The sequence below is a fragment of the Vulpes lagopus genome, chromosome 14 (assembly GCF_018345385.1).
Source record: "Vulpes lagopus strain Blue_001 chromosome 14, ASM1834538v1, whole genome shotgun sequence".
Lineage (NCBI taxonomy): Eukaryota > Metazoa > Chordata > Mammalia > Carnivora > Canidae > Vulpes > Vulpes lagopus.
Window position 1 is genome coordinate 3,064,767 of NC_054837.1, and position 14,133 is coordinate 3,078,899.

At 37.3% G+C, this 14,133-nt stretch overlaps 1 protein-coding gene across 5 annotated transcripts in view; it reads left to right on the forward strand.

Annotated features, from left to right (window-relative positions):
- Positions 1–14,133, forward strand: part of PCDH15 (protocadherin related 15) — a 743,522-nt gene that overhangs the window by 538,729 nt on the left and 190,660 nt on the right. For all 5 annotated transcript variants that reach the window (XM_041729528.1, XM_041729523.1, XM_041729527.1 and 2 more), the window contains 2 exons: positions 6,189–6,494; positions 9,070–9,294. In XM_041729528.1, coding sequence (XP_041585462.1) covers positions 6,189–6,494; positions 9,070–9,294 — 531 coding nt within the window. The remainder of the gene's footprint in view (positions 1–6,188; positions 6,495–9,069; positions 9,295–14,133) is intronic.

Here is a 14,133-nt window from a genome sequence, read left to right on the forward strand (position 1 = left end):
CCTGTGGTTGTGGGACTAGGTTTTAAACTAAATGTGATACAAAGAGGCCTTTGTCAAGGATATAATTTTGATTTGTGATGTGATCTCCAAATCCTGGGACTTTTCCTACAAGAGGAAGACATGAGGTTGGGATTTGAAGAATGGGTGGATGATTGGAATTTCAGAGGTGAACAAGGAACTGTTGTGGCAAGCCTTGAGGGAAATGTCAAAATGTAGAGAATTGATTTGCCTTGAGCAGAGAGCTCGTACAGGAGAGTGCATAGTAAGGGAAGCTGAAAATGTGGGGTGGGGAGATGTCAGGCAGAGGTCCCTCAGCTTCTTGCTGTAGTTTGGACAATATGTTGAAAGGAGGAGACCTTTCTGTCACTTGGGATTTCTTAGTCTGGTGTCTAAGGGGTCCGCCTTGAGAACGTCACCTCATTCACTAAAATAGTAATGACACATCAGGAATTATGAAGTAATAAAACATTTCAAATTTTCTTTAATCTAATTTGCCCAAATTTGTTTATTTGAACCCAGATGTTCCTGTCTTTCTTTACTTCCTCTCACTTTTTCCCCTGGGGAAAAAAAATACCCGCATTCTAAGGGACATTACCTAACATTCCATAAAATGTATCATAAAGAAAACTCACACCCAGAGTTATTTTATCAAAGCCATGACTGAAACCCAATATTTCTTTCTCTCCCCATGGCCTTTTCTATCAATTTCCACCATTTGAAAAAACTTGTCACTGTCCTGCTGAAAGCATATATTCTTTTGATTAGGTTTTCTCTACCATTTATTATTTCACTATAGACCATTTTCAGAATCCCAATGTGGCTGAGAATATATGCCATGACCATAGTCATTCTCAAATGTGTCCTAGAGAATAAAGAGTGCAAAGGAGAAATACTATGTGAAAATTGTCATGCACAGATTATTAAAAGGAAGTCTTGTTCTTGCCATTGCTCAGTGAGTTGTAGCAGTATTTAACAAATTGTATGTCCATTTGAGATATTAGTAAGTATTCTACTAAACAAGCAGCAGTGAAAAAAGGTGTGCTATGAAATTCACTTGGAAACTATGCTATAGACACCTGTGGGATTTGAAGATAATAATAGCAAACATCCTGTAGCTTTCTCAGGTTCCTCTCCTCTGGCAGATGGATTTCACTGATTTTGGAGGGAAAGGGGCTTAGTGTGGAGGCCAGGTGGGTTGAATAATGCTGCACACTACAGCTAAACTCACCCACCCATCTCCTCTTGTCTGGGTGAGGCTGGAATTGTTGGTCTCCATAGGGGAGGAGCTCATATGGCTAAATGGGCAAACCACAGGACGTCTCTACAAACAGATCTTAAAGAAGAGAGTGACTCAAATTCTTCCTACCCAATTCATCACTCTTAACTTGAAAAGGGAAGAGACAGGGCAGTTGTCTTACTAAAATGTCCTTCTGCTTAGCAAGATGAAACATGGGGGGAAGAAGTTCCTATTCAACAATCCTAAATAACTTTTTAATAAAAACGCTTCTCTGAGCCCATGTGCATTGGGGAGTATCCAAGGGAAAAGATGGTTAATGTGGCAGTTTGCTGCCGGCATGATGCCAGCACTGCAGGTGGTTCCTTCTGAAATGGAGGTCTGTTCTTACCCCCCAGTCCCTTGTCAGAGCAAGTGTCCACACAGTCTAGTAGACCAGCCCTTTGCAAGCATGAGTTGTTACAATCAATTGTGAAATCTTGTTACCAGTGTAGCTACTACATTTGCATTGTTCCAATAGCAATTTTTAAGTTAAATCTATACTCATGTCCGTTTGCTTAAATTTGCACATATTTTCTTCAACGGAATGGAAAAGTGGCATTGCAACTCTAGGAAATCCTTCTGTAGCTATAGTTTATCTTGTTCATGTTATAATTGGTAATCTGTACCATGTTTGTGAATCTCATCTCTGCCATGTGTAATGGTGGGAAAAGGGATTCAAAACTACTCTCTACTTTATTTTAGAGTTGAGATAGCTGAGACCTAGAGAGAAAAAGTGATATACCAAATTTAATGACACCAAAAAATAGTATGTTGGAAACACTGAGACCCATCAGCACATATACAATATAGCAATTTCTTCTTATTGAAGAGTCATCTGCCATCTTAACCTGCATAATCCCTCTGTCCCTCCACAAAATGCTAAAAGTACAAAAATATTTACTTGTTATATGTTTGTTTGGGTCATGATTAAATACCAGTGTGTTCTTCTAAAAAATGGTGTTTTTCAGCATAGGCATGGAATCAGTACTTCCATCAATGTGATCAAAGCCCTAGATGCAATTCCAATAAGTCCATAGGTTCAGTTTTCAAATTCTTAACCAAAATCATAGACGATAGTAAAGCAAGACTCATAAACCAAACAATAACTATACAATGAATAAAATTTAATAATTCTAACAGCTACTACATAGCAATGCTATTCATTTATATTCATTTATATTTGTTAGTATATTTGTTAGTATATATTGCATTCATTTATATTTGTTAGTACATATATATATATATATATAATTTGTTTATGATTTTGAGTATTTATTGCATGCCTACTATGTACCAGACACTATAGTAGGCATTGAGCATTCAGTGAAAACAGAAAATCCCAGACTGTACTCAATATGGCTTACCTTGTTCTAAAGGGGAAACCAGTTCTTAAACAAATAAGCTCACTAATAAATATATAATTTAAAATTATCAAAAGGGGAATAAGTGATAGGTATATGGAGCTTTTGGTATATACAACAGGAGAGTCTGATGTCCATTTCAGGTTCAGATCATTTTCTCTTTGATGAAAGGTCTTTCTGAAGAGATATAACTGAGAGATAACAATTAACAAGTAATTTAGTGATCTAATCTGTGGTTGGTGGTGGCTCAGACCAAGATGTTTAGGACTGCAATATATATACGGATGGAAGCACCATATTATGGGTAGATAGGGGTTATTCTATAAATGACATTATGTCTTGGGTTTTGGGACTTAATATATACATGTATCTTACAGCTTGGAGCTGAGCTTCATACATAGTATTAAATAACCTTTCCCAGGAAGCCTGGGTGGCTCAGTGGTTGAACATCTGCGTTCAGCCCAGGGCATGATCCTGGAGTCCTGGGATTGAGTCCCAAGTCGGGCTCCCTGCGTGGAGTCTGCTTCTCTCTCTGCCTATGTCTCTGCCTCTCTCTCTCTCTCTCTCTCTCTCTCTGTGTCTCTATGAATAAATAAATAAAATCTTAAAAAAAATAAAAAAGAACCTTTTCTCAAATAATCGGGTGAATGGATAATTGAGAAGATAAAAAGAGATTTCAGAAATATCTACTTTCATTTTTTTTAAGTAAGTGGAGAGCTCTTCTTTAAAAAATTATTTATTATCTGAGAGAGAGAGAGAGTGGGCACAAGTGGGGGTGGGGCAGAGGAAGAGGGAGTATCTCAAGCAGACTCCCCACTGAGTGCAAAGCCCAACACAGGACTGTCTCATGGCCCTGAAATCATGACCTGACTGAGCTGAAATCAAGAGCCAGATGCAAAACTAACTTCTCCACCCAGGAAGCCCTCTACTTTATTTCTTATATAACCTGTTATGTTGGCAGAAGGTCCATTAGCTAAAATGGGGAAAGTTGGAGGTGAACAAGATCTGGAAATAGAAGTAAATATTCCAGAGTTTAATCAGGGGCATGTAAGCTTCTGATTCCAAGCCAGACAGAATAATGACCCCCAAATATGCCCTACATATGAATATATTACCTTACATGAGAAAAGGAACATTGTAAATGTGACTACAGTTGAGGATCTTATGATAGGAAGATGATTCTGGATTGTCTACGTGAAACACAAAGCAATCATGCAAGCCCTTGAAAGTGGAAGAGGATGGCAAGAGAGTGGGTCAGGAGGATGATATGGGAGAAGAAAAAGGAGAGGGTCACAGTGTGAGAAGGACTCTACCCACCATTGCTGGCTTTAAAGATGGAAGAGATGGCCATGGGCCAAGACTATGGCTGGCCTCTAGAAGCTGGGAATAGTCTTCATATGATAATCAAAAAAGGAGGTGAGGCTCTCAATCCTACAACTCAAGGAATTTAGTCAACATTCCAAAGAGCAAGGAACTCCAGTAAGGGAGCTTCCCCTACAGCCCCTAGAAAGAAACACAGCCTCGCCTGTACCTTGATTTTAACCTTGTGAGACCCATGCTGAACTTCTGACTTACAGAGCTATACAATAAAAACTTGTGTTCTGTAAACTGCTAAATTTGTGGTCATTTGTTAAAGCAGCAATAAAAAAACTAACACAGATAGGATGAGGCATTCTACTGGAGATATCAGCTAAGCAACTAGCAGCATATAAAACAATGCGTACACAACACCTGCATACACACTTGAGCACACATAGCCACATTAGTCACACTGGATCTGTATGTAATACATCTTCCATTATATGGATGAATAAAAACAAAATTTGAACGATTGAATTTAAATTACGGGTTATATAAATGATTGATTTTGTGATCTCAAGAAATCCCACAGACAGAAAAGTCACTGGATGTTCCAGGAATGTGGGTGTTAAGAAATAAGTGTTATCATTTGGTTTTTCTTCTAAATGAGAAGCTAGACTAATTTGTCAATAACTTGTATGGCCAATGCTAGGCACAATGTCAATGTGGAAGAATGTATGTCTATGGAAAGTCTTCAACTTGGTCACTGTGTTTCTTCCTCTCTGGGCTTCCAGCAGTCTGTCCTCCATCTGTTCTCAGGCTTAAATATTGGGCATTTGTATTTTTGATGAGTCAAAGGGGCAAAACCTGCTGGAACAAACGTTTGGCATTATGACATAGAGAAGGAGCACAATTGCAAATATGACTTTCACATCTTGGACTTTACCATTTCAAACATTCACCAGTGCCCTGATGTGCTTTGCCAGAGTTTGTAAAACTAGATACACGTCTGCGTCAAGACTGCTAAAATACACCTCCTTTCATTCCAGGCTTTCTGGAGTGTTAGGTGATTGTATTGTGTCCCTAGCTCATAGTGCAGTCAAGTGTCTTATTTTCCTTCCTTTCCTTAGTAATAGTTTGGGGCAGAATTATATAAGACTTTATGGCTCCTAGTATTTACTCTAGTTTCTTTGAAAGACAATGACAAAAATATAAAAAAAAAGAAAGACAATGACATTATTTAATGCAAAATGCACAAGTTGATAATGAGAGTCGTAATTTATATCACTGTTGGGTTTGGATAAGATCAATTCTCATAACACTGACTATTCACTCAATTTACACATTTTATTTGATGTAAAGTGATTTTTAGGTGACTTAATTTTTTTAGTTAATATGTTATTATAATATCATTAATTCTCAGGTATCATTTGGAGATTGTATTCCAAAATTAAGGATGCTTTTTTTTCTTGCAGGTGCTTTGCAGTTAGGATACTTTTACTCCCATTTGGGTTTGGGAGCAGATTTGGTTTTAAATCTCAGTTTCATGCATTTATTTATTCCAACATTCATTAATTCCACAAAAATGTATCAGATTGCTTTATACATACCAAGAACTGGGGCACTGCATATTTATTTCTTATGTAACTCCAAGCAAGAGCTTGAAATTCCATAAGACACAGTTCTCACACTTGCAAAATGGGACAATTATATTTATTCATAAGAACATGGTGAGGATTAATTGAGATATTTAGTGCCTGAAAAATATATATGAAAATGAATATATAAAGTGTTCGAACAAAAAATACTATAGCATCTTATGTTGTCATCTAGTGCATTAAGTTAAATTAATTAAAAACTAAATGTTTTTTTTTCCTGATTTCGAATTAAAAAATGTTAAAGAAATGATAGTAGAGGGAAACTCCAAAATTTTCGTAATGTGAGTTTTCTGACATAATATGATATTGTTATTGCTCTGATATTATCAATTTATATCATGGTCATTTTGAATGACAAATAATTAATTAAACTCTAGTGGATTACGGGATTATGTTTCATGTCCCATATCTTTGCCAAATCTTCATCATTATTTTTTTTTAGTTTTCTCCCTAGAGAAAAAATAATATTCAATTGAAAAGATGCTGTAATTTGTCAACTATACCCTGCTAGCAGGGCAAGATAACAAAATATAGTGTGAAAAAAGGATGACAAAACATACTCTGTGAATTGCTTTGTGTTTAATTTCTATTCAGGCAACAGACCCTGATGCTGGAATAAATGGGCAGGTGCACTACAGTTTGGGCAACTTCAATAATCTCTTTCGCATCACGTCCAATGGGAGTATTTACACAGCAGTGAAGCTGAACAGAGAAGTCAGGGACTCCTACCACCTTGTCGTTGTGGCAACCGATGGAGCGGTACACCCGCGCCACTCAACTCTAACACTGGCAGTCAAAGTTCTGGATATTGATGACAACAGTCCTGTGTTCACCAATTCAACGTATACTGTCGTCGTGGAAGAGAACCTGCCAGCTGGGACCACCTTCCTTCAGATAGAGGTGTGTGCAGGAAGCATAAATTTCATGAATTTCACATTATAAGATCTGCCATTAGGATGAGGCTGCAGATAAAAACACAGCTCATCCAGTTAAGTTCTGATTTCAGGTAAATGAGTACATTTTTAATAGAAGTATCTTTCAAATATTGTGTATTATATTTTTGCTAATCATATCCCTGCTTTAGGGGTAACCGAGTAATGAAGAGGAGAAGAGGTACATTTCCAAAAAATCAAATAACACATCTTCATACATTTTTTAATTTACAAAATTAATGCTAAATACTTATTGTAAAAAGTGAACCCCATAGTCTGTAAAGAAAGTAATTGTTAATATAATCTCCCACTTTGTACCTTCAGAGTACTTAGTATTAAATTGTTATGTGTGTTCTGTGACATTTATCTTTGTATTCACAAAATATCAAATAAAATATTTTCATACTTACATATATGTAAATATGTGTGTATGCAGCTGTGTGCACATATATATGTATATACTCGAATATTCCCATATCTACATATATGTAAATATTCATTATGCAGGTACGGACATATATATCTATACATTATATATTCACATAAATGTTTCCATAGTTAATATATGTAAATGTGCATTATGAGGGTTGTGCATATATGTCTATGCATATATTAAATACATATTTGCATATATGTAAATAACCATTGTACATCGGGAATGCAATATTTATATATATACACACATAGAAATTTTCTCTGTATTTCACAGAAACGGGACATTGCTGAACCCATTATTTTTTTCACTCTCAATGGACAACTGGCATCCTTCAATAGGTCCAACTCCCGTTTTGAACAGTGTCCACACATCCAAGCCTCTTTTTTCAGTCCTCAACAGCAATACTATCAGAAACTATGGATATTCTGATTCCATAGGTTTGGTGGGCTCAGCAATCTGCATTTTAAGCAACCACTCCTTTTAATTCTGAGTCAAGTGGTGTTTTTTTTTGGGGGGGGGAGATTCTAGCCCCTCCTTGACCTGCCAACCAAACTTGAACTTTATTAGCGTAGACTTCTTTAACTTGTTTATTGTCTTAATTCAACTCAATAAATATTTAAGCCAAAAAAGCAATCTAAGAAAGGCAGGTGCCAACAGGGAAAGGGCCATATTTCTCCATTTATTCTACTGTTCATCTATTCATTTATTCAACACATGTATTTCCAGTGTTTATTGTGGGCTAGCTCCTCTGCTAGACCTTGGAGATTCCAACGGGGACAAGACAGGTTTCCTGTCTTCACAGGGTTCGTAGTCTAGTGTGGAAAACAGACAAGTAAATAAATCCCTAAGTGCAATAGAGGTTTGCAGAGCAAGGAGCCTCAGAGACAATAGGAGGAACCCTAACCCTAATCTTGAGAGTTTGGAAATCTGGCCTTGTGATTTAGGTAGTTGCTTTGTACTTTGTGAATTGAGGAGCAAATAAGAGTTATTATAGCAAAAAGGAAGAAATATTATTCAAGACATTAGAACATACCTGCTTGAAATCCTGGAGAAAAGGAGATAGGAGTTAACAGGCTAGAAATTGTATAGAGTTTCCTCGCCACATTCAAGATATTGGGGTTAATGCACTATGGAATGAAAAACAAAAAGGATTTTAGACAGGAAAATGACATCATAAAATCTGTGCTTTCCCAATATCTTCTGGTTGTGACATCAGTAACGACTGGAGGGAGCCAAGACAAAAGTTGAGGTAGCAGATGCATGTGTTACTGCATGAATGTTCTAACACAGCTCATCTCCCCATTCCCCTCACCCCATTCCATTTCTTCCATCAGAGCTAACTTTGCAGGTCTACTGTTGCAGATCTGTCCCATGAGACCTACAACTAGAACATTTCACCCCCAATTCTGAATGCCTCTCCACTGCCATGTCCCTGTTTTCCTTCTATTTTGGTATTTATGTCTTCTTGTTTTGGGGGGACATTAACCTGGAGGGCAGGCTTTGTGTCTTGAGTCATCTTATGCTTCTTGTGCATAATAACTACTCAATAAATGTTAATTAAATGAAAGGACTATAGTAGAAATGTATTATAGGATCCTTGTAAGGAGAAATTAAATGAAAGGACTATAGTACAAATGTATTATAGAATCCTTGTAAGGAGAAATTATTACTAAATGCCCTCAGTTTCCTTATACTCCTTTAACAATCTATCATGTTTGTGAAAAACACAATAAAATGTATTTTTATTTAAAATATTATTTTTCAAGGTTACACAATTAGCAGGATAATAAACAATAATTTATGAATCTTCATTTCTTTACTGTAGTATGATTCTCTTAATTGGTGTTTTTCCAGGGAAAATAAATATAGTAATAAGATTTTTAAAAAATGACAAAGTGTTATGGGTCTCTGTCTCCTCTGTCTCTGATTCTCTCCTTCCTCTCTTTGGTCAATTACTTAACAAACATGCTTTTCTCTGAAGCATGCCTTATGGTCATCGTTAAGGTCCCACTGTCCTAGGTACTGACTCGTGACTTCCATCAGCCTTGCGCTCCTCTGGTTTGGTAACACCTCTGATACGACCATCCTTCTGCTTAACTCGTTACAGGCCAAAGATGTCGACCTTGGAGCAAATGTGTCTTACCGGATACGAAGCCCAGAAGTAAAGCACTTTTTTGCACTACACCCATTTACAGGAGAACTCTCCCTTTTAAGGAGTTTGGACTATGAGTCCTTTCCAGAGCAGGAAGCAAGCATCACTTTTCTCGTGGAGGCCTTTGATATTTATGGAACAATGCCACCTGGCATTGCTACTGTCACAGTGATAGTAAAGGTAAGGAACACAGACGACTCCTGGTTCACTGCTCAGTACTCTCTTCTGAGTTTGTCCCATACTAAATATCTGGGGGCAACAATTCATAATAACACAGTTGTACCAGACCACAACATGGAGTTTAGAATGTATAAGACCTGAGAAATGACCATATTAAGTACAAAGGACAAATCTGAATGAAACTCTAAATAAGAATTTAACCACTGTAGCTTTCCAATGTTCCTTTAGCTCTGAGATTTTAATCTAGTCACGATTTCTCCAGACTACAATTTAGTCCAAATCTCAAAGCACAGGGATAGTAACTTCATCCAAACCCCTCAATTTAAAAAAAAAAATTAAAAAAGAATAGATTACTGAAAATGTAAGAATCCTAAGGCCCCTGAGCTAATTAGTTTAGTTTGTAAGCGGAGATTCTGGAATGAAATCAGCTTTGGAATCAGATGGAATTGGAGCCAAGCTCTGGCTCAGCCATGCTCAGGGTCTGTGACCAAGAGGACTTTGTTAGCGCTCCAGATTTCTTATCTCATTCATTGTCATAACCTATGCCAGGTGATGGCCTGAAAGAACATGGTAACTTCGAAAGGATTCAAGATATTTTTAAGGTACACTTTTAAAAGAAGATACGAGGAGAGATTTATCAGTTCTCAAACTTTAGCGTAAAGGTCACCTGAGCTGTGTCCTAAACTGTCAGATTCCTCTGCTCCTTCCCCAATGAACCCTCTTTCCATGAAGAAGGCATCACAAATGCTTTTCTGCAGATGGATTTTTGCTTAGAATGAAAGGAAGTCAGGTGCTGGGGATGACTGCAATTCCTAAAGGTGCTGTAAGTAGAGGAGTAGATATATACAAGGTCATCAGGTACCCAAGGTCATAGACAACGTTTATACCGTGCTCATTGTTAGTTTTATTATCATTATTATTATTATTATTATTATTATTATTATGTTTTGTTTTATGGTGTTTTGTTTTTGTTTTTGTTTTTTTTTACTGTGTTCATTTTTGTAGGTTACTGAAATATGGGCAAGGTGGAATAAGAATCACTGTTTTGAATTTTTGTTTGATAGTTCAACTGATAAATAGCTAATACATACTACTGGCTTTCTTAAACAATACAATGCTGGTATGAATACACAGATGACTGTTAAAGACTGCACCAGTATACAATTAGCATGACATTATTTATCATGTAGGTAATTGCTCTGATGTTCCTAACTATAAGATCTTTGGGTCTGAGTGTTAGTTTTTTATTCTGTTTTGTTGTTTAATAGGTAATCCTGCAATCAGAAAAGGACACAAAAATTACTACACTGTCTCTTTTCACCCTTGACCTAGCTTATCTGAAAGTACACACATGATATTTCTTCTCTGGGGTCTTGCTGTTTCCCCTAAACTCCTTCGGACAGTCCCTTCCATTCTCAGATTCCCGAAAGCTGTGTGGAGAATTTTATCAGAATTTGACCTCCTTGTTTCTCAGGAATCCACAATGGCTTTTTTTTTAAGATTTTATTTATTTATTCATGAGACACAGGCAGAGGGAGAAGCAGGCTCCATGCAGGGAACCCAACGTGGGACTTGATCCCGGGTCTCCAGGATCATGCCCTGGGCCAAAGGCGACGCTAAATCGCTGAGCCACCCAGGCTACCCCAAAATGGCTTTTTACCTGCTTCTTTCATTGTGTATCTCTAGCTTAAGAAATTACATATTTCAGGGAGTTAAAATTTTATTAAGCATTAAGTCCTCTTTGGGGATAGAAATTCCAGCTATTAGAATCCTTCCTTGGGTTACCTGAATTTCAGTTTCTGTGTCTCTTTCCCAAGACAATGATGTTCTAGTAGATTGGAGAAGGATCAAGGGATAGCACACAATCACCAATGGCCTGAGGGGCTTTGATTCATATTTTAAAATACTATTTTGCCACTCTATTGTAGTATGACATTTAGAAATTTAGAAATCTGTTTACAGAAGCACTTTAGGAACACGATAATGAAGGCTATGATGAGACTGACCTGAGTGAACCAACAATCTATCTGAATGATTCAGAACCAGGTGGGAAATCTTAGGCCATCTTACCTGGTCTACACTTGCCTAGTACTATGGCTTGGTGGAATTGACCACAAAAGTAATCTAGAATATAAAAATAGCCATTTTTTGACTGTTTGAACAGTAAGGGAAGAAAAGACTTGTTACTAATCACCTTCCGCACATTCTTCCCAGACTCACAGATGGATACTCAAATGAGATGACCTTGTCTCTCAGGATGGATATGGTTCATAATGGAGAGTTATAAACCACCACAGACTCTGAGTTGGTTGCTCTGGATTCAGTGTAGATTGATTTGCTTTTTTTTTTTTTTTTCAATTTATTTTTATTTATTTATATTTTTTATAGAAGTCATTGGAGTCAGATTGGGTCCAAAAATATCACCTAATCAAGCAAGATGTGCTCTAAATAACTCTCATTCTCTATCTGGGACTGCGGTTTCTTAAAATGCATTTCATGTTCCCTGGCCACCCCTTTATTTTAATATGTGGGTGTCATTTAAGCATCTAACACATCGACATGTGGAAAGGATTTGCACATCGATGGACTTGTTCCTTCTTCAGAAATAGGAGGGTGTTGATCTAATTTTTGTTGTCTCAGTTGCTTTATCTTATTTAGAGAAGTCAAACACTTTCATTGGTCAGGTCTAAACTAAATTATTTCTGATTTATCATATATTTATATTTATATTTATATTTAATCAACTTTCAATTATAGTTTTTTTTTTAAAGAGTTTATTTATTTGAGAGAGAAAGAGAGGATGCAAATGTTCATGGGGGGAGGAACAGAGGGGAGGGGTAAAGGATCTCAAGCAGACTCTCTGCTGAGTGTGTGGAGCCCATCATGGGACTTGATCTCGAGACCCTGAGTCATGACATGAGCTGAAACCAAGAGTCGTCCATGTAACCAACTGCACCACCCAGGTGCCCCAATTCTAGACATGTTCAAGGCCACTTTCTTTTTTCAAGGTGATATAAGCATTAAATAAGATTTGCAGAACATTTCCCCAAATGCAGGGTGGCACTTGCTTTTCTTTCTTTGGATCACTCATGGTGAGATTATCACAGAGAAGAGCTTTAAAACTGTTACATAATATTGGACCCCATAAAAATATCATGCTTGTCTGTTTTGAAGGGAAGGATGGAGTATGATTCCTATCTCTCCACAAATGTAGGTCTTTCCCAAGCATGCAGATTTTTTGTTATTGTTCTGTTTACTTGCAGTATGCCAAGCTGTTTTGCTGATAACATAATTGCATAGTATTTGCTGAGAGATATTTCTACCCAAAACAGTCACCACAGGGAAAGTGTCTTGAAGATCTCTCTTTGAAAATGAGAAGAAACATAATTTTCTTTTCAAAAGAAGAAGAAAAAAAAATCAAATGCTTAATATCTAGTCCATCAAACTTATTTATAATTGGAGTGAGAATGGGAGAAATGAGGTGATATTTGGAAGGAAAGATATTTTTACAGTAGAAAGCAAGCAGAATTTTATCACAGACACTTGCAGAGGGCTTTCTTAGTGATTCAGAATAAAACCTATGATGATCATACAAATAATATGTATTTTGTTGCAGAATTGTTGCAGAGCACAAAGCCTTCTCCTCTGTACATTTATTAAATACACCAATAACTGAATATATAATAGTAAATTAGATCATATGAGTAAATCTCCAAAGCATATAGATAAAATTCCATACAGTTTAAAACATATAATCCAGAGAAAAATCTGTCCTTACAAACTGAGTTGTGATATAATGTAGAAAATACACAGAAAGTAAAGTTCCGTCTTGTAGGATAAGCCACAACCCAAAGATGTGGGCATGGAGTGCTGGAGGGGCCAAGGCTGTTGAGAAATACAGTGAGCCTTGGAAGATGGAGCTAGTTTTCATCTTTCAGAGATGTTTCCTCCCCAGGAGGAAGATAAATGTCCCTATACGCATGGAATATAGGAATGAGGATAGCTTTTCTAGATAGAAACTCAATGCCTGGTACCAAGGCAGCATTTGTCACACCGTGGACACCTGGCAGGTGCCACGGATGCTCCATGGTGAGCATACTGGTAGAGTCCTGGGTTTCATTTGGTCAGAGGAAACTCTGGACTGTTCAGGATTTATGGCATCCTCCTTCCCCTCCTCTGGAGGGAGAAAAATTGAAAATAAATAAATAAATAAATAAATAAATAAATAAATAAATAAAAATAAAGAGGATTTCAATGGGCCAGCTAGGGAGAGTATGGGCTAATCAAGTGATCGTTATTTTTTACCACTTGCTGACTTTTCCCTGAGAGTTGATTGAGCTGGAGAAAATACTAGTTTTGGACTATGGCCTTCAAATATTACCCTTTATTCTCTCCTACATTATCACATTCTGCATTATCGATAAGAATATTGGCATGTTCTCTCTCATATATTCACTGCCAAGTGTCAAGAATGTGAACGCATCGGGAAGAGTGTGCCACGGGGCCGAGTCAGATCATTTCGTAAAGTGTCTTCGTACTCTGCTGTTCTAGAGTTTTATGGCTCAGATGGAGCATATTTTTCTCTCAACAACCAAACTAGAGGAAACAAATGAAAATGTACCTGCCCAGAGTTAACAGGAGTATCTCATAGCAGTCATAATTCACATTTCTGCGGGTCTCTGTCATGGCTCCTCGAACATCTCTCACTGGTTCCTGGGAGTCCCAGGAAGGTGCCTTACTTTGTGTTCACAATTACATTCTTTTACTCATCGGCGACTGTCACATTCTCCCATTTGCCAGAAGTCTCCAAAACAGAACTGCCTCCCAGTAGGGGCAGGA